The 21326-nt window shown below is 45.6% G+C and overlaps 7 protein-coding genes and 4 non-coding genes across 11 annotated transcripts; 7 read left to right on the forward strand and 4 right to left on the reverse strand.

Moving 5' to 3' along the window:
• Nucleotides 1-332: 332 nt before the first annotated feature.
• On the forward strand, nucleotides 333-2160 carry BDV38DRAFT_269975 (cytochrome P450; the record flags this gene model as incomplete). Its single annotated transcript, XM_032057062.1, has 5 exons — nucleotides 333-374; nucleotides 442-592; nucleotides 652-1112; nucleotides 1181-1424; nucleotides 1499-2160. 5 exons carry the CDS (start codon nucleotides 333-335, stop codon nucleotides 2158-2160), a joined length of 1560 nt encoding a protein of 519 aa, XP_031915159.1.
• A 1158-nt stretch (nucleotides 2161-3318) lies between these two features.
• On the forward strand, nucleotides 3319-5344 carry BDV38DRAFT_53495 (MFS transporter). The gene is made up of 5 exons (XM_032063507.1): nucleotides 3319-3560; nucleotides 3627-3647; nucleotides 3710-3767; nucleotides 3841-3900; nucleotides 3963-5344. Exons 1-5 carry the CDS (start codon nucleotides 3453-3455, stop codon nucleotides 5252-5254), a joined length of 1539 nt encoding a protein of 512 aa, XP_031915160.1. The 5' UTR covers nucleotides 3319-3452; the 3' UTR covers nucleotides 5255-5344.
• Nucleotides 5345-5653: 309 nt separating this feature from the next.
• BDV38DRAFT_291502 (putative carboxylesterase) lies at nucleotides 5654-7536 on the forward strand (the record flags this gene model as incomplete). Its single annotated transcript, XM_032061759.1, has 5 exons — nucleotides 5654-5838; nucleotides 5905-6074; nucleotides 6242-6423; nucleotides 6493-6834; nucleotides 6893-7536. 5 exons carry the CDS (start codon nucleotides 5654-5656, stop codon nucleotides 7469-7471), a joined length of 1458 nt encoding a protein of 485 aa, XP_031915161.1. The 3' UTR covers nucleotides 7472-7536.
• A 308-nt stretch (nucleotides 7537-7844) lies between these two features.
• BDV38DRAFT_242772 (dynamin family protein) lies at nucleotides 7845-10427 on the forward strand. The gene is made up of 4 exons (XM_032054141.1): nucleotides 7845-8378; nucleotides 8431-9021; nucleotides 9074-9864; nucleotides 9922-10427. Exons 1-4 carry the CDS (start codon nucleotides 8001-8003, stop codon nucleotides 10307-10309), a joined length of 2148 nt encoding a protein of 715 aa, XP_031915162.1. The 5' UTR covers nucleotides 7845-8000; the 3' UTR covers nucleotides 10310-10427.
• Nucleotides 10428-10562: 135 nt separating this feature from the next.
• Nucleotides 10563-10636, reverse strand: BDV38DRAFT_t106. The gene has a single exon. It is a non-coding gene; the product is annotated as a tRNA-Val (tRNA).
• Nucleotides 10637-11403: 767 nt separating this feature from the next.
• BDV38DRAFT_t105 lies at nucleotides 11404-11477 on the reverse strand. Its single transcript has one exon. It is a non-coding gene; the product is annotated as a tRNA-Val (tRNA).
• Nucleotides 11478-12204: 727 nt separating this feature from the next.
• On the forward strand, nucleotides 12205-12278 carry BDV38DRAFT_t99. Its single transcript has one exon. It is a non-coding gene; the product is annotated as a tRNA-Val (tRNA).
• Nucleotides 12279-13804: 1526 nt separating this feature from the next.
• Nucleotides 13805-13878, forward strand: BDV38DRAFT_t100. Its single transcript has one exon. It is a non-coding gene; the product is annotated as a tRNA-Val (tRNA).
• Nucleotides 13879-14653: 775 nt separating this feature from the next.
• BDV38DRAFT_281267 (uncharacterized protein) lies at nucleotides 14654-15101 on the forward strand (the record flags this gene model as incomplete). The annotated part of the gene is made up of 2 exons (XM_032059501.1): nucleotides 14654-14951; nucleotides 15010-15101. 2 exons carry the CDS (start codon nucleotides 14654-14656, stop codon nucleotides 15099-15101), a joined length of 390 nt encoding a protein of 129 aa, XP_031915163.1.
• Nucleotides 15102-16965: 1864 nt separating this feature from the next.
• BDV38DRAFT_53535 (alpha/beta fold hydrolase) lies at nucleotides 16966-18644 on the reverse strand. The gene is made up of 3 exons (XM_032063508.1): nucleotides 18177-18644; nucleotides 17921-18123; nucleotides 16966-17845 (listed from the first exon to the last, which is right to left on the reverse strand). The coding sequence occupies exons 1-3, from the start codon at nucleotides 18440-18442 to the stop codon at nucleotides 17151-17153; spliced, it is 1164 nt and encodes a 387-aa protein (XP_031915164.1). The 5' UTR covers nucleotides 18443-18644; the 3' UTR covers nucleotides 16966-17150.
• A 259-nt stretch (nucleotides 18645-18903) lies between these two features.
• Nucleotides 18904-20632, reverse strand: BDV38DRAFT_281269 (putative MFS transporter; the record flags this gene model as incomplete). The annotated part of the gene is made up of 8 exons (XM_032059502.1): nucleotides 18904-19153; nucleotides 19216-19429; nucleotides 19524-19628; nucleotides 19686-20020; nucleotides 20090-20114; nucleotides 20179-20348; nucleotides 20407-20556; nucleotides 20607-20632. The coding sequence occupies 8 exons, from the start codon at nucleotides 20630-20632 to the stop codon at nucleotides 18904-18906; spliced, it is 1275 nt and encodes a 424-aa protein (XP_031915165.1).
• Between the last annotated feature and the right edge of the window lie 694 nt (nucleotides 20633-21326).

Raw genomic sequence — 21326 nt, forward strand, 5'->3', positions numbered from 1 at the left:
TCCCCCTTCCTTACTTCTTTTACCCATAAATGCCATGGTAAAATAGCTGCTTCCGGCAATGTTTTGTGGGCTAAGCAAAAGAATCAGTGGGATGGCGGTTCCACGTCCTAAACTCATGACTACGTAGATGCTCCATAAGGTCTCCATTTTAAATGCCACCACAGACAACACTTGCATCCTTTAGGGAACGAAAGGCCAAAATCTATTTAAAGAAGCGAGGCTCACGAGCTTCGCAGACGAAGGATGTTTCTGAGGAATCATTTTAGTAGCTTAAATAGAATATCAGACTTCATACAACGTGACCATCGATTGGCAAACAATCGATTGCTACAATGATCTTACTCTTGTCCATTAGTCTTTTGGCCGTTGCCTACGTTCGTAACACCGTCTAGCCGTCATGCTACCTACGCTTGGCTAACCTGCAGCCATCAACTTCTCTAGCTTCTCTCGCTTATCGTGTATCGGATCTATTTTCACCCATTGTCCAAGATTCCTGGGCCATTACTACCAAGGATAACTGATTGGTACGCCGCCTGGCTGGTATGGAGAGGTACTTCACATACTGCAATTTGGAAAGGACATCAGAGATATGGTGAGCTTCACCATATAGCTTCCAGCCGTGCTGCTAATCCCTAATTTATCCCCATTCAGGCAATGTTGGCAGATGCGGCCCTAATTCAGTATCCGTGTGCTCTCAAACGGGGCTGATGGAAATATATTCAACAAAGGCCAACGTTTGTAAGATTGACTCTTATGTGGTAATGAGTGTGAGCAGCCATGCGCCCAATACATTCAGCTGCATAGATAAGAAGACACATGCATTCAAGCGGAGGATCCTTTTCCAAGCCTTTACAGATAATGCGTTGAATGGAGTGCAGAATCAAATTTTATCCCACATAAGTGACTTTTGTGCCATGCTGAATCCTCCCTCCGATAGGGCAGGACCGAGCTTAGACTGGGGGCCCAGTGTGGACATCGCACCTCTATGTGACTATCTTGCATTTGATGTCATTAGCGACCTGAGCTATGGGCGAAGCTTTGGCATGCTAAAAAGCGATAGATATCGCTATATACCACAATTAACCAAAACGCTAGCTCGCCGGAATGCTACGGTAAGCTATACACCAGCTACAACAAGAACCCAGTATCTTACTACTAACAATTAATCTTAACTACGTAGTGTATGTCCCAACCAAAGGTGTGGCGCTATAAGCTTGATCGTTTGTTCTTCGCCGGCTTCATCAGCGCATTAAAGGATTTTAGTCGTTGGATTCGTCACCAGGGGAAGGAAAGGGCTCGTCTAGGGAACAGTGGCCCCCGAAAAGATTGCTTCTACTATTTACTCAATGCATTAGATCCCAAGACTGGGCAAGGATTTACAGAGAGGGAATTATGGGATGAATCATTACTCTTAGTCGTTGCGGGTATGTTAATCCTTATTCCAATCGTTGGCGGAGATTCCAGTGGTCTAGGGCTGATTTAAGAATGAACGCCATAGGGTCAGATAGTGTCGCCACCAGCCTGAGTGCGGTTCTCTTTAACCTCGCGCATAGCCAGCGGGCCCTGCAAAAGGTCACCACAGAGATCCGTTCGTGCTTCAAACAGAAGGAAGATATTCGCCTGGGCCCTCAGTTAAAATCGTGTAGCTATCTGCATGCATGTATATCAGAGTCCTTACGCATTTCGCCGGCAGCCTCAAACATGGCTCCTCGCCGTGTATTGCAGGGGGGCATAACGGTGGACGGCTATTACATACCAGAAGGGACTATAATCGGGACACCAATCTATGCCCTCCACCATAACGAGGAATACTATCCAAGACCATTCAAATATGAGCCAGAGCGCTGGTTGGAGGATGAAACCAATGACGATAGTTCATTGACAAATGATGGGCTGAAGCGAGCACGGGCAGCGTTTTGCCCCTTTAGCATTGGACCAAGATCTTGCCTTGCTAAAAACCTGGCGTGGGCCGAGCTCACTCTTACACTTGCCCGGGTCCTGTTCTCATATGACATCCGACTACCGCCTGATCATTGTGAGGTTGAACCGGACTGTTGCAGCTCGGTGCCTAGGGATCAGAGCCCTGAGTATAAGCTGCGCACATGGATTGTGTCCGCGCGAGAAGGGCCATCCCTACAATTTCGCCCCAGGAATGATTAAGGTACCATAGATTTTCGCCCGGAAATCATTGAGCTCTCATTAGGTAATTTTCTTATAAACTTACGGAGAAGCAACATTGATACATAAGCGCATCCTTTGTCTATCAGATAACTAAATCAACAGCCGTCTTTCGCATACAAAGCCGTGTCAATAATATCTTAGGGTGAGCAAGGAAGGCTGCTGTTGATGTGGTACATGTCTTTTTGAAAACTTTCAGCATATTCACAATGCTAGTTTATGAAAACGTATATACACAGGTCAAATATCCCATCAGTATAAGACAATTCCCGACTCTAATGTAACAATATTTGAATAGCGGGAGTTTACTGATCTAGATACAAGTTAACCTGCTGTACAAATAAAGTTGGTAATGTTTCCTTTAGCCCTATAAGGTGTACCAATTCATTCTATGCCTTATATACGTTTAGGATTAGATACTAGTGGCCTAGTATGTAGCCCATGAAGTCATGGATCCTTCATTGGTGGATTGTGCTGAAGGTTGTCGATATCCTGACTTCACCAATGAGCAAAGAGAGTTTATTAAAACTGATTTTTTACTCTTTTCTTTTCTTTTTTTTTTTTTTTTTTTTTTTTTTTTTTTTTTTTTTTTTTTTTTTTTTTTTTTTTTTTGCCTCTGCTGGGATACTGTTATTTAATAGGCTATGTTTTTAATACTCAGTGAAATTTACTTGGGTAACGTTAACAAAATCCAATTTCCTTGTTGAATTGACGATTTCTTGACGGCGAAAGGTTTGCTTAGGGATCTAGATAGTCTGGAAACCAGATAATATTGCTGTCCATATTCGGGACTTCGGGAGTATAGGCATGCAACTAACAATACAATATAGATCCTCGCCTGAGGATACTTTGATTCTATCTCTTAGTCACACCATCCAATCTCGCCCGTATCTATACTCGTACAAGTGGCTGGAGTAGCTGCGTGTGCTTGATGAGTGGATAGTCGTGATTCGAAGCGGTCACAGAATATTTTTGTGAGGCTTGTACGAATCAATCAATATACTCCCTACACTAGTATTATAAATCTATTATCTATCCGGGGTTGCTAGCGGGTCCCGCGGACCCCGAGGCCGAAGGAATATTTTCAAGTACCTTTCCCTTGGCCTTCCTCCTACACAAAACACTGAGGCGATTTCTTATCAGATCCTTGGCCTCCCTTAACTTCCTACCTACCTGTTTCAGAATTTCCCATTATAATTCATTTTGATCGTTATATGACGTCATAGGACTTCAAGATCAAGCCTGCTTTCTGGTATAACCAACGCCGAAGAAAAATGCGTCTATGGCCGTCTGGTGACGGGACAACGGAACCACCGGTGTTCCTGGAGTGGAGATCATCGAAGTTTTTTATTATATTTGTGGTGGTGTTTGCAGTTTTCACGGTACGATGGTCAACCATGTCATATCAACAGGAATTTACATAGAATATGCTAATAAAATGATCCTAGGACATCTTACTCTATGGACTAGTATGTGATATGACCATTTTGTATGAATTTGAATATCACATGGTCTCTGACATAGTTTATAGATAGTTCCTGTAACCCCGACTGCCCTACATGAGAGAGTTGGCCTATCGGAAGAGAATGGTATGTTAGTTTCGTTGCTGGCCTACTATTTGGCCTCTGCGCAAGACGGACTAACCATTACGCCGCATTTTAGAACAGAGCTGGACATCTATCTTGCTGGCGCTCTACGGAGCAGCTCTGCTAGCGTTTTCCCGTAAGTACTGTCCTTGTTCAAGCACCATGAAACATCGTTCTGACAAACATGGGAAATGTCAGCTATTGCTGGATACATAGCTGATCGAATTGAGTCACGGTGGTGGCCACTATTAATCGGCTTGATTGCCTTGGGTGCCTCGACAGCGTTGCTTTGTGTCGGTACCCATATCGGTCTCTGGATCGCTGGTCGCCTATTCCAGGGCGCATCGGCGGCAGTTGTCTGGACCGTAGGATGTGCACTTCTAGTCGATACAGTTGGCAAAGACGAGCTTGGACAAGCATTGGGTTATATCGGCATGGGGATGACCCTTGGAATAATGGGAGGTCCCCTCCTGGGTGGTGTTATTTATGAACATGGAGGGTATTATGCTGTTTTTGGATTAGCCTTCGCCTTGATCGGATTGGACATCTTGTTCCGGATTATTATGATTGAGAAGAAGTATGCCGCAAAATGGCTCCCTCCCCAGGAGGTATCCTCCGAAGGCGAGAAAATGGATAACGAAGCTGCCTCACAAGACACCGCGGGATCTTTTGGCTCTGCTACGCGGAGAAGCGATCACAACAGAGAAAGGAACCCGCAAGCTGTAGCATCTGCATTACCAAGGAGCTCACAAACAATCGAGAAACCAAATGACCAAGGCCTCGACAATTCCAATCACCTGACAACCACAGAGCCCCACCCGGCGAGGGCTATACTCACTCTACTAGCGTCGCATCGCATGATAGTCACTATATGGGCATATTTTATCCTTTCCGTCGCCTTGACCTCTCTTGACAGTGTGCTCCCGCTTTATGTGCAAGACACTTTTCACTGGGGGCAGACAGGCCAGGGATTGATCTTCGTGCCTCTATCCATCCCGCACTTCATAGACCCCTTCGTGGGCTTCATCAACGACAAATTCCCGAATGCACGACGCTACCTTGCAGCAGGTGCACTTTTTGCCACCGTCCCAGTTATTGTCTGTTTTCGATTCGTCACGGAAGACTCAATGAGCCAAAAAGTACTGCTCTGCGCCCTACTAGCTCTTCTGGGCGCTTGTCTGGCTTTCCTCATGCCGCCCATTTTGGTGGAAGCCTCATACATTGTACAAGAAAAGGAGGAGAAGGATCCCAATATATTTGGTAAAGGGGGAGCCATGGCTCTTTCATATGGGATCTTGAATGCCGCCTTTGCCGCGGGCAGTATAGTCGGGCCGTTTTTTGCAGGATTTATTCGAGAAAGTGCCGGTTGGGCGACGATGTCGTGGGCCCTTGCATTACTGACGGGCGTGTCGGCTGTGCCAGTGCTGCTGTTTTTGGGTGGATTCCTTTTCAAGAACCAGAAGAATGTGGAACCTCAGTCTGCTGCGTGATTTGCGCAGTCTGGTGGTTCATGTATATAGGAGATACATCATCGTAGTACAGTACATACTTTAGATAAACGCTCTCCGCGTCGGTTAATACTATACCAGACTTTAATTCCATGTCTAAATCTCATTGAAACTTCGAAACAAAAACGAGATAGAAGCCTTCTCATCCGTCCTCATCAGCCGAGCACGAAGGATCCTCCACAGGCCAACTTGCAACGGTGGAACTCCCCGCAACGGCCCCACATGCTAAGATGATGACCATCGGCAATACATTGGAGGCTATCAGCCGGGACTGAGGGAATACAAAGAGTGAGGGGGTCGGATTATATTAGAAGATCGTTGGCATCGTTATCAACTTCTTCCTAGATACGCTATTACCATCGTCTTCAGCCGTCACGAAACATGAGCTCACCGCAAGTCTCTCATCACACCCTAAACGCAGCGTTCAAGGGCACTGCGCGCAAAATTGGCGAAACTGCTATCCACCAATTCCGAGGAATAAAATATGCCAGTGTTCCCGCCAGATTTGAGCCTGCCGAACCTGTAGATAACTTCAATGGAGCATCTGTCGATGCCACTCAGTACGGGTATGTGCCCTTTCTGTTGTCATCGAAAGTTTGAGTTTATCGGTGATTTGTTAATGCATGTTTTAGGCCGCGATGTCCTCAGGCAACTGTAGATGTGCGCCACTTGTTGCGGATCCCTGAAGATTTTGAAATTCCGGATGAGCCTGAGGACGAATTCGAATGTCTTAATCTGGACATCACATGTCCGCCTTTGTCGGCCATTTCGGGGCCCCTTCCCGTTTTGATCTGGATCCATGGTACATAATCGATAGTATTGATCTCGGTGTTCGGACACTCATCGCTGACTATCACCCAGGTGGTTCCCAAGTTGTAACCTTCTGCTCGGGAGCATCCAAGATCTGCGGTCAGTAGACATCTGAGTCTATGATGCTCATTAAATGTCCAATTACTGACTTGGTCACAGATCCGGCCAGGCTTGTAGCTGATTCCATTGAGGCCAACCAGCCCATGATCGTTGTTTCCATCAATTATCGACTCAACATCTTCAGCTTCGGAGATGGAAAAGAGAGGAATCTTGCCCTCAAGGATCAGAGAATGGGGATTGATTGGGTGAGGAAGAATATCGCCGCTTTTGGGGGCAATCCGGTATGTGTCTCAAATCATTGCAGATCTCGCCCATGGTCGAACTTATATTAAGTTCGCGATTGCTTCTAGGACAATATCACTCTTTCCGGTGAAAGCGCAGGTGCCGTTTATGTTCATGCACATCTGATCACTGGCCCCCCCGTAAAGAGGGCCGTTTTAGCATCTGGATCCCTTTACCTCTCGTCTCCATTGCCTGTGGAGCGCGGCAATGGACTTATCCAGGTCTTACAGACGAAGGTTAAGGAGCTGGGACAGCCATCTCTTCGTGAGGCCTCGGTCTCTGCTCTCATACAAGCACTAAAGGAGTGCAATGTGAACACGATGTGGATCCAGGAGGAGCCAGGGCTTGAGAACTGGGAAACCAAGCCAGAACAGGTCGACGAGCTTATGATAGGTGACACAGAATATGAGGTACGTTTGATGGACATTCCATTCCAGCCACTGGATATACCTCCCTAACCATGTCTAGTCCGTTATCTGGAGGAACGGGGTAGAAACACTAGACGGGGAGACGATTACTGCTGCCTTTGAACAAGACAAGGAATGGGGTGCCAAACTGCGAAAGCTGTACCAAGTGGTCGCCGACCGCCCTACAGCCTGTAAGCTGGGTGCTTTGGATCTAGTCAATGACATTCGCTATACACTCCCTGTTGAGGTCATTTCTGAAAAGCTTGCGGCAGCCAACAAGAGAGTGTATAGGTATGTTTTTGACCAAGCCAACCCATGGCAAGCATCCAGCCGTGCTCATCATGCTGTTGACCTTCTCTATCTATTCGCTGGTGTTGATTTGTCCTTTAACCCGACTGCGGAAATGGTGAGTCAAGAGACAAGGAAACGCTGGATTCGATTTGTCAGTGGCAGTAGCCCCTGGTCTTCAGAGCAAAGATTTGCCTTCGGACCAGTTGGGGATTGCAAAGAAATATCGGAGGCGCAGTTTGCGGGTCGGAGACGAGTAAATCATCTCAAGGTGCTGAAAGAGGCTGGAGTGGGTGTGTATATGCCTATCGCTACTGCCTTGACGGCAGGGAAGATTAGTCTTTTGAACTGAGAAAACAAAAGAATCAACAATGAAGGAGTTGATACGTGATCGGGTAGGTGGAGACCACAGCGCCGTTCGTGGCGGTGCCTCCTTAGACTGCTAATGACAATTTGGCTGCTGGTACAGAATCTTTCGATGGAATGATATGGTCAGGGTCTAGAGATGCATGCAGGCGTCTACTACCCTACATGTTTTCATTCTTTTTATTTTATTGGCAGGGAGAATCTCTCGCAGCCTTGTGCTGATGGGGTGTTCTGTTTGGTGCGCAGGCAACCTGCATCAGTAACCGCCAAGTTATTCTTCATCATCTTTCCATTGCCAATCATTTTGAGGCCGCCTGTTTGCACTGCCTTTTGTTTGAACTTCCCATTAGACATAAATTGATGCTTCGACGCAACCTCCTATTCACAACTCAACAATTCGGCATTCTCCCTTCCATTTCCAGTTTCACTTGATTTTTATTTTGTCTTTCAGCCCTCTACTTGTATACTCTCAAATAAAACATACACTTTGCACATTGCTCTCAACCCTTCTCATCATGAAGAAAGAGACGTCCGAAAGCTCTATGCTAGCCGACCCGGCACTCCTGGACAAGATTGACAAGCTGTTCGCCTGCAATGTGGGTGAGCATATTGCTCTCCCACAACTAGTTGTTGTGGGCGATCAGTCCAGTGGAAAGTCCTCTGTCCTTGAAGGCCTCACCCAGCTCCCTTTCCCACGCGATAGCGGACTTTGCACTCGATTTGCCACACAAATTATTTTTCGCAGAGATAGAGGCTTATCGACTCGCAAAGTCAGTGCCTCTATCATTCCAGCATCTGACTCAGATGTCGACCGTGCTGCTAGACTTAGAGCATGGCACACTGAGAGTATCGACGCCTTGGAGCCAAGTCGTTTCTCCAAAGTCATGCAAGAAGTAAGCTAACGGCCTCAATCTCATCCTAAGTTTTAAGCTAACTCTATAAAAGGTCCATGAGTTAATGGGAGTCGCTGAAAACTCGGCTCTGCCGACTTTTTCTAAAGATGTCCTCCGCTTGGAGATCTGCGGGCCAGAAGAGGACCATCTGAGTGTCATTGACGTGCCTGGAATCTTCAAAAATACTACTCCGGGGCTAACTTCTAAGTCTGATATTGCCGTGGTTAGAGAAATGGTGGAAGGCTACATGAAGAACCCTCGGTCTATCATGCTTACCGTCGTTCCTGCCAACGTTGATATTGCTACTCAAGAGATCATCGAGATGGCCCGCGAGTATGACGCAGAAGGGGAAAGGACCATTGGAGTTCTCACAAAGCCAGACTTGGTAGATAAAGGTGCCGAAGATAAGGTCCTTGATCTTGTAGCGGGGAACAAGTTATTTCTGCGGCATGGTTGGACAATAGTCCGCAACTTGAACCAACAAGAGCTGACGGCCGGGAACACGGACCGTGATGAGGCAGAAGAGGCATTCAGTCAGAAGGCACCTTGGAATACAATTGCTAAAGATAAATTTGGCATCAAATCCTTGAAATCTCGTCTCCAAGAAACTGTTACCGAGAATGCACGACGGGAGTTTCCTTCGGTAGGCATTACTTGTACTCTCAATTAAAGGGTATTTATTAACTCATAATTAGGTCCGGTTGGAAATCAGTAAGAGGCTGAAGGAAGCTAAAAACTCCTTGAAGGCTCTTGGTAACGAGAGGGAGACGCCAGAGCAGCAAGTAGGTTTTTTGTTAGACATTATAAACAAATTCCAGGAAATCACTTCCCAAGCGCTGAGTACGAGCTACGGCGAGAGTGATATCTTCGACGAGCATATGGACCTTCGACTTGCCACCAAGGTTGTCACCCGAGACATAGCTTTTGCAGAAGACCTCGAGCGATATGGCCATGAATACAACTTCGATGCTAGTGTCAAAAAGAGTCTTGATTCATCTAACGCAAATTCTACGACAGTGCCTCCAGACGAGTCGGAGGATATGAATGAACTCCACACTCGAAAGACTGGTAGCATGCCAGAACTTGAGGATGTCATTACTGAGCAGACCTGGGAATCTTTTCCTTCGGACAACGATATTTACGAGTGGCTAAAGCAGCTATACCAATCATCTCGTGGTTTCGAGATTGGCACGTTCAATGCCTCGTTGCTTGCTACTAGCATGAAAAAGCAGTCAGCTAAATGGTCTAACTTTGCTAAGGGGTACATCAGTGACGTGATTACAATTGTCCATGGATTTATTGTTAAGACATTAGAGATTGTCTGTGTGGACAGGCGCGTATTCAACAGCCTTCTTTTCATCATGATGGATAATCTTCTGGACAAGTACCAGCGTGCCCTGACACAGGTGGACTTTCTGCTCCATGTGGAACGTAACCAGGCACCCAAAACGCTCAATCACTATTTCAACGAAAATCTCCAAAGATGGTACGTTGGTTCAAACACAACTTATGTATACAAATGCATATACTGATAGGCTTTTAGCCGCCAGGAACGCCAGCGTTCTAAGCTTGAAAGTAAAGTCATCAACGACAAACATGGTGGAGAGGTTGTTCGACTGAAAGATCTTACTATGCTAAATCACATGAGCAACTCTGAGTACACGGTTCAGGATATTCATGATATCCTCGAATCTTACTATAAGGTAGCTCGGAAACGCTTTGTGGACAACATTTGCATGCAAGCAGCAGATTATTATCTTGTCACCGGGCCGGAGACCCCAATCAAGCTTTTCTCGTCATCTTTGATCAACAAACTGTCTCATGATGAGCTCAAGGACATAGCTGGCGAGGATGCGTCCACTGTACGGCGGCGAATTAGCCTGAAGAAGACGATCCGTGAGCTCGAAGAGGGTAGGAGGATATTGTTCTAAGGACAATTGCGGCTTGGGAGAATAACGTAGCGAACTGAGGTTGCAGTTTTTGGAGGTGGGAAAGCTAAACGCGTGGGTATCTGATAGTCTCAAATAAGAGCAAATGTTGAATAAGACGCCAACATTTCGGCCAGGAGTTCATAAGTAAAAGTACCCACACACTACCTTCAGTATTTTGTGACAGCAAAAAGGCAAAGGGTCAGTGCTCATATATCATAGAACAGCTTTAGCGGTGCATAAAAGCAAAAAACAATGACCAGACTGGGGCTCGATCCCAGGACCTTATCGGTGTTAACGATACGTGATAACCAACTACACCATCCGGCCGATTGATGAATTCTTCGTTCAAGCTTTGACATGACAGGGCAAAATCTAAGCCTACCTAGAAACCACTAATCTTAAAGAAGATTAGTGTGTTATGGTTCTGTCGGCTGTATATACTCGCTCCATGGAATGCATGAATCAAGCCAGGGAGCAGTTATAAGTGATAGTGTAATCTTATGGAGGATTTTAGTATGGGAATTATTCCATCTACTAGCATTGTTGTGGTACTGGAATTATTCTGGGTAAACTGGTGCTACCAGTAATGGCGTTGTATAGGATCCGAGTAGCACTTATGGCAACATCTTCACTATGGGACAAGCTTTGCTACATTGGATTTCACGTACTGGGATGTATGTGTCACTATGTCTTATGACGTTTGATTCCAGAGGTACACTGCAAAATAAGTACTTCATGGGATCGTGGTATAGTCCTCTATATCCCGAAATTGGAAAACTGGGCTAAAGTACGGAATATGAGATGTGCGGAGCTTCTTAAGAGCGTTTCAGGGGGTAACTATCATCGAGTATATACAGGAGATGGTCAGTCAAAAATATTTCGTCGCGACATTAGGCTACGTGAAGTGACAGGGACTGGGAGAAAGGAAAATATTAGATCCCGCACGACTATGGGATGTAACGGGTTGAGGTTGAACGAGAGATGCCCTTGGTTGGATTTACGAGCACAATGAAGGTATAAGATTAAAAGTAAAAAGAGGGGAGCCTTTTGAGCTCCAAGCTGGGTAAGGAGGTGAGGCACAAACCAAAAAAAGATGACCAGACTGGGGCTCGATCCCAGGACCTTATCGGTGTTAACGATACGTGATAACCAACTACACCATCCGGCCAACAGATGAAGTTATATATTTCGCTTTTAGCAATATAAGGCTGGGCCCACCCGCATTGACAAATTTTTCTTCTCCCAGAAAGGAATAGGCTAGAGTTGTCACTATACATCGGCACTCCGAGAAGGGTAAGTCTCTAGGCTACCTTTCAATCAGTAGGTAATACCCTGTCATTGCTAGACAATGTGGAGGTGTCAGTCGCTTTTCGTCCGTCCGCAATTGTGACTATCTCCACACTCAATGGCCACCTGGGATGTATGTCTGATATTAGTTGGTCAGTCCGTCAACCGTCTCCAGTGTATTGTTAACTACTTTTCGCTTGTGGGTTGTATTGCTGTCACTCTCACTGGTGAATTTGAGATCTTTGGATAATGGAGTTGTGGCTCATGGCCAATAGTATTGATAGGTTGACTGGGAGTACCTTTATTGAGGCAAGCGATTTCTGATTCCAAGTATGATATATATTTCCGGAGCCCTACGAACAGGACCGCTGGGCTCGAGAAGCTACAACAGCATGGATACTCTGTGTAACGTGTGATTAATATACCAGCTAGTATTATTCCCGCATATACTTTTATGCACCTAACAAACAAAAATAACAAGATCATGTAAGCCTATGTAACACTAATATTTAGCAGTTAGTGGTGTATCTTAAGACGCTTTGTAGTGTAGCCTCCATTTTTATGCTTTGAGTGATAATGTCAAAAACAAAGCTAAAATTGTATCAATCGGCCGGATGGTGTAGTTGGTTATCACGTATCGTTAACACCGATAAGGTCCTGGGATCGAGCCCCAGTCTGGTCATTGTTTTTTATTTCACATAATTTTTTTATTATTCTGGTCTACACATCCACCGCTGACTTTGGCTCGTTAAATCCCTTTTTGCCATTTAGCACCGGGATACCGAGTAAATCACGGCCCAAGAGATACTAGAAGCCATCCTATTTACTGTCACACCCTCCCAACCCCCTGAATCTAGCACGGGCTTATGGCTCTGCGATGCCTTGCACGTGTTCTATTCTGGTACTCCAGCTGAAGACTATAGACAGGATAAATTACCCATGGCAACTGCAGCACAGGTGCAGCAACCGGCATAGAATGCGCACGCCGATGAGAGCTCCAATGGGATCTTTGACAAAGCACGTTAGCAAGGACGGAGATGATTGGCACTCTGATTGCCATGACATAGAGGTCCCAGGAGGGTACAAATGATATATAGGTAGTTATTGATGCAGTGGACCACGCGTACCTTCAAAGCTCCTATTGATGCCTTCGAGGCTCTAGAGATTAAAGAAATTCTTTGGGTACCGCAGTCGATAGAAAAAAGTGGATGCGTCGAACTATACAGACAAGGACACGTGAACATTGTCCAGACATTGTGCCCACATGAAGCTGACATCAATATTGAAAAGTATGGACATGCCCCAGGGCTTTTTTCTTGCATCAAGCCTTTGGGTCAGGACAACAAGATATTGCTACGTATTTTATCAGCATGACGCTCTAGTCAACGTTATTGACGAGAAATCTGCAACACCGCTTCTTATTGCAGTGTTCAATCAGAATTTTGCTACCTTGAAGAAGCTATTGGAGAGTAGAGCCAATCCAAACATATAGGGTCGGGAGAAAGCAACACCGTTGGATGCGGCTATTTGTGCTAAATACCTGGACATTGTGTGCTCCTTTGTCCATTCCGGGGTCCTACCGGACGCGGACATGGAACATGCAAGTGGCAATGCTCTCGGGGTAGCCAGCTCTTCTGATAACAAGGCCATAGTCCACTTTCTCCTCGAAAAGCACCGGGACATCACTAATCAGAACTGGGAGGGCCTCAAGCCGCTCGCGATAATAGCTGATGGGGCTCACAGGGATATCATGGAGCCTTTACTGGGATGTGCCGCGCATACAACAAAGGCCTCTTCGACGGTAGCATTGCCTTTGGATCTGATAAAAGCATTAACATTAAGGAAGAGTCGTAAAGGGTTGGAAGAGAACTGAAAGAGTGATTTTTTTAACGATGAATAGATTGAGCCTTGAAATTCCAGTCTCGTAGATGGCGTTGTTCCTGGTTTGGTGACAAAGGAGAATAGAAACCTCATAACTTGTCTCCTATCCTAGCTATGTTGTCACTGCTTAAGAATAACCACATATAGTTAAATAGGTTTGGGACGACGGTCGGCAATTTGGAGATAACTGTCCAATCTACTAGGGCTGAACTTTCTCTGAATTCTTGTTTGACTGTACCACTTAGGGCTACGCGATGGCAGTCAATTTCAGCTTGAGCGTTAATTCTAGCTTCTGTAATCAAATGTCAAAGTTGTTCTTCAACAATTGGCCGGATGGTGTAGTTGGTTATCACGTATCGTTAACACCGATAAGGTCCTGGGATCGAGCCCCAGTCTGGTCATTGCTTTTTGCAGTATCTAGATACTACACAGTATCCCAACGCTCTCTGTTTTTCTTTTTTTGCAGTTTATTTTTGATATAGCTTTATAGTACCTTGCCGAATTAATGGCATCGTTGTCACTGTGGCAACATCTCGGCATCGAAACTTTGAGCACTGGTGGTCTTGAACTTCTGATGTAAATATCCTCGCTCTAGCCCGTTTCACCAACTCATTCCACACCAGGGAGACCTTCTAAAAGGCTATATACCGGATACCAGACTGTGTAAATGCTAGTCTTCGGCTATTTGGTCGCATCGATGTCAATCAATGATACGATATGACAGTACTAGATGCTATGGCATATGCTCTATTTGAAGACATGGGGGTTGTCCTATATTGATCATAGTTCAGTAAATATATGTCCATTGTCAACTTGAGAATACTCTATAAACTACCCTATAGAGACACCGATGGTGTCCGAACAATTTTAGGTAGTCGAATGGGATGACGTTTTATTGCCGCGTCTCTTTATTGCATGTCAGTTTCTGCATCTCTAGGCATCATTAATCGCCATTTCATCGAGGGAGACCGCAGCTTAATCTGCTTGACGACACAAATCACCTACAAATTATGTCACCCATACATATCCTAGTGAGTCGACGTCTACTTATGACGTTTTAGAAACTACTCATCACATCTTCTACCTAGCTTCTCTCTTTCAGAAGTTCTCAACGCACAACTACACCTTACCTTAACCCCTTTCACAAGTACACATCGCTCGAGACTAGAGCCCATCATGCCTGAACGTGCACGAACCAGACTAGCGCAGGAGCAAGACCTGGAAAAAGGCATCCCTCCCAAGCAACACGTTACAATTGATCTCCCCGAGCCCATATACCAACGGCCAAGTCCGAAGAACCCGGTCTTAGGAAGCACACCCTTCCAAGACCCTGACCTGGAAGGAACGGATAGTTTTCAGTTCTCCACTATGAACGAAGCGAAGAAGGCCCCGAAGAAGAAGAGATATATCTTTGGAGTTCCCGACAATCCTCTTGAGGACTCGGAGTTGGACAATGAATGGATGCGGCACATTGGTAAGACACAATTGTGGCATGGATTCGGAATGGACACTAAAAATCACACAGATGATAGTGAGCCAAAGCCAGAAACCATCATTTCTGAACGAGTCTCTGAGCAGCGCCGCATTACTTGCTGTCATAATACTTCGGGACTCACCTATATGAGATCATCCATATCATGCGTTGAGGTCAGCGTTGTTATAGTTATCTTGGTTGTGGCAGGTCTCATTATTCTTTTACCGTTACTGTTGTGGAGAAAATAAGTTCCAGCTTATGGTAGTGTGATGTTTTGAGATCAGTTGTATATTCGTCGGAGAGTGGCTATGAGTTGGGTTCTCATGGGAGTTTGTTGGCATCTTCTGATGAATCAGGTTGTAAATTAGACACTTCGCGCTATTCATGGCTTTCTGGCTAAATTTTTGGTGATGAACTTTGTTGGAATCTTATATCACGAAAGTATTCCTTATATCAGACTTAGAATTTAGAAGCATTTGCCCAGGACATCTCTTCGAAGTAACCAGTAGGTTCTGTCAACCTCAAGACTATACTTCGATTGTGGATAAAAAGGGACTTGTCCCAGTTTGCTACTTATTTTGAATCTGTGGGTATGGTTGTTCTGTAGTAGTCTCGAGTGAAGATACCAGGGATTCAGGGCTCTAACCATATAACTGTCTGAACGAACAGAATTTATGTGACACCGTGAATTTTGTTTTGCCGTTTCCATTAGTAAACCATCTGTCAAGGCACCGTTTGTACATGTTGATAATTGTGTAGTACTGTGGTATCGCCCGCAATGAAGCATTATGTAAAAATCAAGCAAATTCTGCCTTCTCGTATGATAGTCCACATGGAGTCAGCCAGGGATCTACCATGTGTCATATAGCAGTCGACTTCGAAATCCTCTTCACTCGTAAATCCTTCATTTTGCGAAATCCCCGATTTACAGCCTGAATAGTACTTCGCACAAGACTCTTATCATGTCCCAATCTAGGGAAACACTGCCCCTATATGACCTCGAGAGAGGCCAGGGTGCTCAGAATGAGCTCTCCCATATCAATAGCGCAGATCTCTACCCACCACCACTATAGTAAACCCGATGTCCTAGTCTACATAGTCCGCCTTCTTACAAGAGTCAGGACCAAGAAGGGCTCCAAACGCAGAATGGTAAGCTCAAGCGCTACAGAATCACACGGGCAGTGTCCATGTACATGAATGATCAAATTAATTCTTTGTCAACAGATCCGCAGGAGCCTGAACCTTCAAAATGCCTTAAAATGAAAGAGATACCGGGAAAAGTGGTTTCCAGAGTCCACAAAGTCGGGGACCAGATTTCCAAGACAACTGGAGCTATTCTCCGCACTGTATTTTCGATGTTCAAAAAAGCTTGGAAATGGATAATCACCAGAATCTTGCGGGTGGCAGAAAATCTTTACATCCTTATCGGGGTATTAGGGCTCATGATACTTTGGATATTGACTTTTTCCGAAAGACAGTTGCGCTCGATTTTCTACGCACTTCCCCGTATCATCTCTGCTCTTTTTGGTATTCTTGTTGCTGGGGTCGTTCTTGGAGGAGTTGGATATTTTTTTACTGGCTTTGTGCGTACAACTGGATTTGGATTGTGGACGCTAGAATGCCTGGCACGAATTGCACCTGGTACTTCAACGGCTTCTATGGACCCGAAAGCCTTGCATACCGCTGGATTTGGGTTAAATCCAAAAACTTCATTATCCGTGAAGGGCGGTATGAAATTACGCTTCACCCGGGGGGTAAACCACCTATCTTTACGGTCAGTGTTTGGCCATATTGCCCGACTTGATTCGAGGAATTGTGCGAGGCAGAAAGGATGAGTTTTATATTGGTTGTGCGGTCGTGCGGTTGGCGCTTGCTTGGGTCGATGGTCTCAAGAAATACGTTTTGCTGCTCAAAATTTGCTTGAAAATTAAACTTCACTATTTGCTTTTAGTCGCTTTTTATTTACTAAGAAATGAGAAATCTCGGATGCGGGATTGTAGAAGATATGACTTTATCTAGACATTAGTGATTGATACGTCTTATCGTTTTCTTCTCTCCTGAATCATTTGAAGCCGAGTATATGTAGAGAGGGATGAGTAATGTAGATGTTTGGCGGATACGCTGTGACATCCAGAATCCCGCAGAGTCCTTTCTAGATGGTATTATATATAACCAGGTTGGTCTAAGGAGAGCTCAATTTCACTCAGTATCATTCGGCATATTTCCTCCAGCATGGAGGAAAATGCTCTTCAAAACTTCAGCAGACTGAACTAAACTGTCGTGCTCCAGTTCTGCAAAGGTCATCGATTCGAAATCAAGCGCATCCTTGAATTCCCCCGTACTGCCTGCCCAACACTCCTCCACGTACTCTTGGCCAGCTTTCCCAATCATCGAGTCGTTCCCCGCGAAATACGCCCTTACCTTTAGCTTTTCCTCTCCTGTCCGTCTATGCCTCCTTCTCTCAAGATCCACCAACTCCTTCACATAGGTCCCGTAGTCCTCGCACTTTCCCCACGTCTTCCCACTATCCGATCCCTTCCGCAAGCACTGTAAAGCCTCACTGTTTGCACCGACAGTGCTTTCCTCGAACATGAACTGGAACATCAGACTATCGAGCTCGGCCTGCACTCCTCGCGAGAGTGAGTACTCGTTCTCAATCTGCCGCCGGTTTCTCTCCAACTCCGTCTCGTTCTCGCCAGCGCTTCTGAAACCAGAGCCGGAGGAGATAACATTCGAGCTCTTCGTGATAGCAACTCCACTCGATGTAAAAGCCGGGCCCGCTTTCAAAAGAAAGAACTTTGGAATCTGGTTCCACACATTAAATGCTTTTACTGGTACATATTGGGCCATTTGCATGGACGTGACGTGGGAATAAGAGGGGTCAACCCAGGGTGCTATCTTTGTTAGCATTGAGTATACATGGGAATGGCCGGTTGAAGAAATAGCAAAGAAGATGGGAAAAAAAATACCTAAAAAGGCGACGAATGGCTTCTCCGGATGGAGAAGTTCACGACAATAAAATAGGGTATTCAATAGGTAGATGGTCCCCGCGCAATGTGAGACCAGCGCTACATGTTCGATTTCTAGATGTGCCAGGAGACGGGGCACTAATTCGACCCAGATGGAGAGTCGTCGGTCTAGCGGGACGTCGGTGGAATTGCCCATTCCAGGGCTGTTTTGGATAGTAAGCATTGAGAATTATTGCAGCTTTTGGGCTGGACCAACCGATCGACAATCAAAACACGCACGCCGAGTTTCTCGGCGATTGCATGTATAAATACGCCGAGGTACCGGGAAGCGAACATGCCTGGCATGAAGAGGATGGTGTGAGGATTCAGATTCGCCGAGCTTGGAGTGAATCCGACATCGGCATAGGTGAAAGTGAGGCTGTCATGATCCGCCGTGGCGGGGAGTGTGTAGCGGCGGTGGAAACGAGAGTTGGAGATGTAGCGATGGGCAATAGCGCGCGGGGAATTAGAGTCGGCGGACATGATTGTTTTCTATATATTTTCTGGAGAGGTTAAATATCGATTAATGATGATACTTCAGGTTGATCGAAGGAACAATGGCGGTTTTCAGTTTTTAATAAATGTAGTTGCCTTGCTAGTGGGCATGACCTGCTGACAGGCTGTCAGCACAGTTTAATATGGTTGCCCGCCAAAAAACGCCTAATGGAGCCGCCTTCAATCTGGGACTAATATTATTGGCGTGAGCTCTTGATTGTATTATAAAATATGTAAGGTACGTAGAATCAACCAGCCAATAGGACAAATGTTTACATGAGAATGTTTTAACCTAATTCTCGCGATCTCTCGCCGAATAGCGCCTTACCTCTGAGGTCAACTCCGGGTCATATGTCTTCCCATATAAAACTGCACAACAGCAATAACAAAATGAGAAAATCTAGTAAAATTCAGGACGAACCTTCGAATTAATACCTTTTTCATAATGATCATGCGCCGGCCACTTGGGCCTTAGCTTTCCGACCCTCGATAACAATAACAGGAGTAATAGTGAGGATTAATACTGCAACGACAACAGCAACCTGGGTACCGAAAACAGCTGAGATGCCATTTCTCGCAATCCAAGCAGGCTGGAAATACCCGACGGAGAACCCACTTGCCGTACGCCATGCGTTGATAATGGCAGACACAACGGTTGATTGATCAGGGTATTTCTCAAGGTTATATGCAGTGATGGACCTATAGAAGGTGGTATAAGTGAGTATGTACTATCTAAGTCGATGAGGCAAGGGAGTACTAACACTGTGCTAGCAATCATACCCGCTACTACCATACCCCATCCAAATGCTAGGCCAATCCAGTGCTTGCCGTAATTGAGGGTGAAACCATACGTCAAGAGACCGCATGCCATGGTTCCAATAGCAATCCAGACTCCATGTAGGCGGTATTCAGGACGCCAGTTGATTCGGCGAGACCTCTCAATCCACCTGTTGAACCAATAACCAAAGGCATATCCTGCTCCATTTGTTAGATATTGTTCACACGCTTTCTTTCCCATTTTTCTAGAAATAAGAAACTGAAAAAAGGATGGGGCGCGGGAAATAAGTACCGATCAAGCCACCGATGATGGGCGCCCATCGCAACGAGGCGGACTGAACCGTATTGAAGAGATAAGGAGGTTCGGCAACGAACGTTGAAACAGTAACAGTGATGCCTTGGCAAGATCAGAACCGAAATTCGATAAGCAAATCGGAACAAAAGCCTAACATACCAATTGGCCAGCAAAAATTCACCATAGTTGCAATGCCAGTCAAGAGAAGGGGTAACTTGAAGATATAGATGACCAATAACTTAGTCCAGTAGCCGAGAGTTCGCCCAACAGGCAAGTTGTGGTTCTTGATTCCAAGTATGGATTGTAAGCGGGAATTGCGTTGGCATTGCCGCCCTTTGACAAAGTAGGTTTCGTAACCAAATATGAATATTAGAATGGTGGATATTCCGTAGAAGGCCGTCAGAATTCCAAATGAAACCTTCCAGTTGCTGCCTGCACCTATATATCCAGCTAGAGCGGGCCCAATAAAAGGACCTATCAAGAACGTAGTTCCCCTGGAATAGTCTGTTAGATGGCTACTCATCCACCCAAACAAGGTTGATCTTTAGATGTGTGAATCGTACCAAATGTTAATCATTTGGGGCCAATCTGCAGATTTTTGTGAGTATGGATCCCCTAAAGCGTACTTAGACCGGTTCTCTTTTTTGCACACCTTCGGGACGATACATGTCATGAATGATCGGCAAACCGACAACTTGTGGGACCGTGCCAAATAGCCCTTGGAGAGATCGAAATGCGGTAAACGTGTCGTAATCATTTGAAAGTGTCGCACCGAGGACCATGAAGGTGGTAATAAACTGTGGCCATATCCAAACAGGAAGACTATTTTGATCTTAATCCTTGCGTCAACGCCTCTAGAATCCAGCAAGATGACACTTACCGGCCATAGGCTTCAATCAAGGGGATAGCTATAAGGCCACCTATTCCTTGCAACAGCATACCATAATTCATGCTTGTCGCTGAATGGTTAACGCTGATACCCCACTCCATGGCCTGAGGAACAATTAAAGTCGATCCCCATGTCATTCCACTGCGAAAATAATTAGTGTCTCCCGGAGCGCAAGACTGTTCAGCACATACCCATCAGCCAGGATAGAGCTTGACATGAGTGCTATGAACATCAAGCGCCTTTTAGTTGGACTCTAATTCCGAGGATTGCGATCCTCATCATCTTCAAGGGTGATAACATGAGACTCTGCCTTTTCCGGTACAGCTCTGTCGAGCTCGTCCATCGAAAATGCTGGCTGCTCAACCTTTGGTTCACTCATTGTTCCTGGTACGGCAACTCAGACCGTAGGTCAAAGACCCTTTGAGCCGACTTTCTTTAAGGACTTATTATGGTACCAGAAAGGTTGGCTGAAGGATGTTCAAGAGGAAGATTTGGTAGGAGCATTAGATGAGGTGGGCGGGACCACGTGAGTAATGCATCACCCAACTCCTTGCAGTAATACTACTACTAGTACTAGTACTAAGATAAGTGGTGGTCTAACATGCATTCTGCTTCAGTCCAGTTTTCAGGAATGATCAAGCGATCAAGCGAGACGACCACGACAGAAGATGTTACATGATCGGTCGAAATCCGCAACCACCATCGGCTTCTCCGGGAATTCGACCGAACTAGACCATGCATAGAATTTGATCAAGAACTGAAAAGCGAAGCCTATTGCACCGCGTAATACCACTATAGACGGCGGTGGCTGATTGGGTAACTTCAAAAATGACTGGTAGGGATTAATCAGCCTAGGGACTTTAGCGTTGGGGACGAAAGCGCAAGACTTTTTCCCGGTCGTTGTATACGTA

This window comes from Aspergillus pseudotamarii (genome assembly GCF_009193445.1).
Source record: "Aspergillus pseudotamarii strain CBS 117625 unplaced genomic scaffold BDV38scaffold_17, whole genome shotgun sequence".
Taxonomy (NCBI): domain Eukaryota; kingdom Fungi; phylum Ascomycota; class Eurotiomycetes; order Eurotiales; family Aspergillaceae; genus Aspergillus; species Aspergillus pseudotamarii.

What these genes read in the sequence shown, in the direction of transcription:
- BDV38DRAFT_53495 (XM_032063507.1), top strand. Translation starts at nt 3,453, where the DNA reads ATGCGTCTATGGCCGTCTGGTGACGGGACAACGGAACCACCGGTGTTC. An exon ending in TGGCCTATCGGAAGAGAATG is followed by an intron (nt 3,768 to 3,840) that starts GTATGTTAGTTT and finishes GCCGCATTTTAG; the next exon opens with AACAGAGCTGGACATCTATC. An exon ending in AGCTCTGCTAGCGTTTTCCC is followed by an intron (nt 3,901 to 3,962) that starts GTAAGTACTGTC and finishes GGGAAATGTCAG; the next exon opens with CTATTGCTGGATACATAGCT.
- BDV38DRAFT_242772 (XM_032054141.1), top strand. Translation starts at nt 8,001, where the DNA reads ATGAAGAAAGAGACGTCCGAAAGCTCTATGCTAGCCGACCCGGCACTC. An exon ending in TCTCCAAAGTCATGCAAGAA is followed by an intron (nt 8,379 to 8,430) that starts GTAAGCTAACGG and finishes ACTCTATAAAAG; the next exon opens with GTCCATGAGTTAATGGGAGT. An exon ending in CACGACGGGAGTTTCCTTCG is followed by an intron (nt 9,022 to 9,073) that starts GTAGGCATTACT and finishes ACTCATAATTAG; the next exon opens with GTCCGGTTGGAAATCAGTAA.
- BDV38DRAFT_53535 (XM_032063508.1), bottom strand. Translation starts at nt 18,442, where the DNA reads ATGTCCGCCGACTCTAATTCCCCGCGCGCTATTGCCCATCGCTACATC. An exon ending in CGTGTTTTGATTGTCGATCG is followed by an intron (nt 18,124 to 18,176) that starts GTTGGTCCAGCC and finishes TATCCAAAACAG; the next exon opens with CCCTGGAATGGGCAATTCCA. An exon ending in GCCATTCGTCGCCTTTTTAG is followed by an intron (nt 17,846 to 17,920) that starts GTATTTTTTTTC and finishes TAACAAAGATAG; the next exon opens with CACCCTGGGTTGACCCCTCT.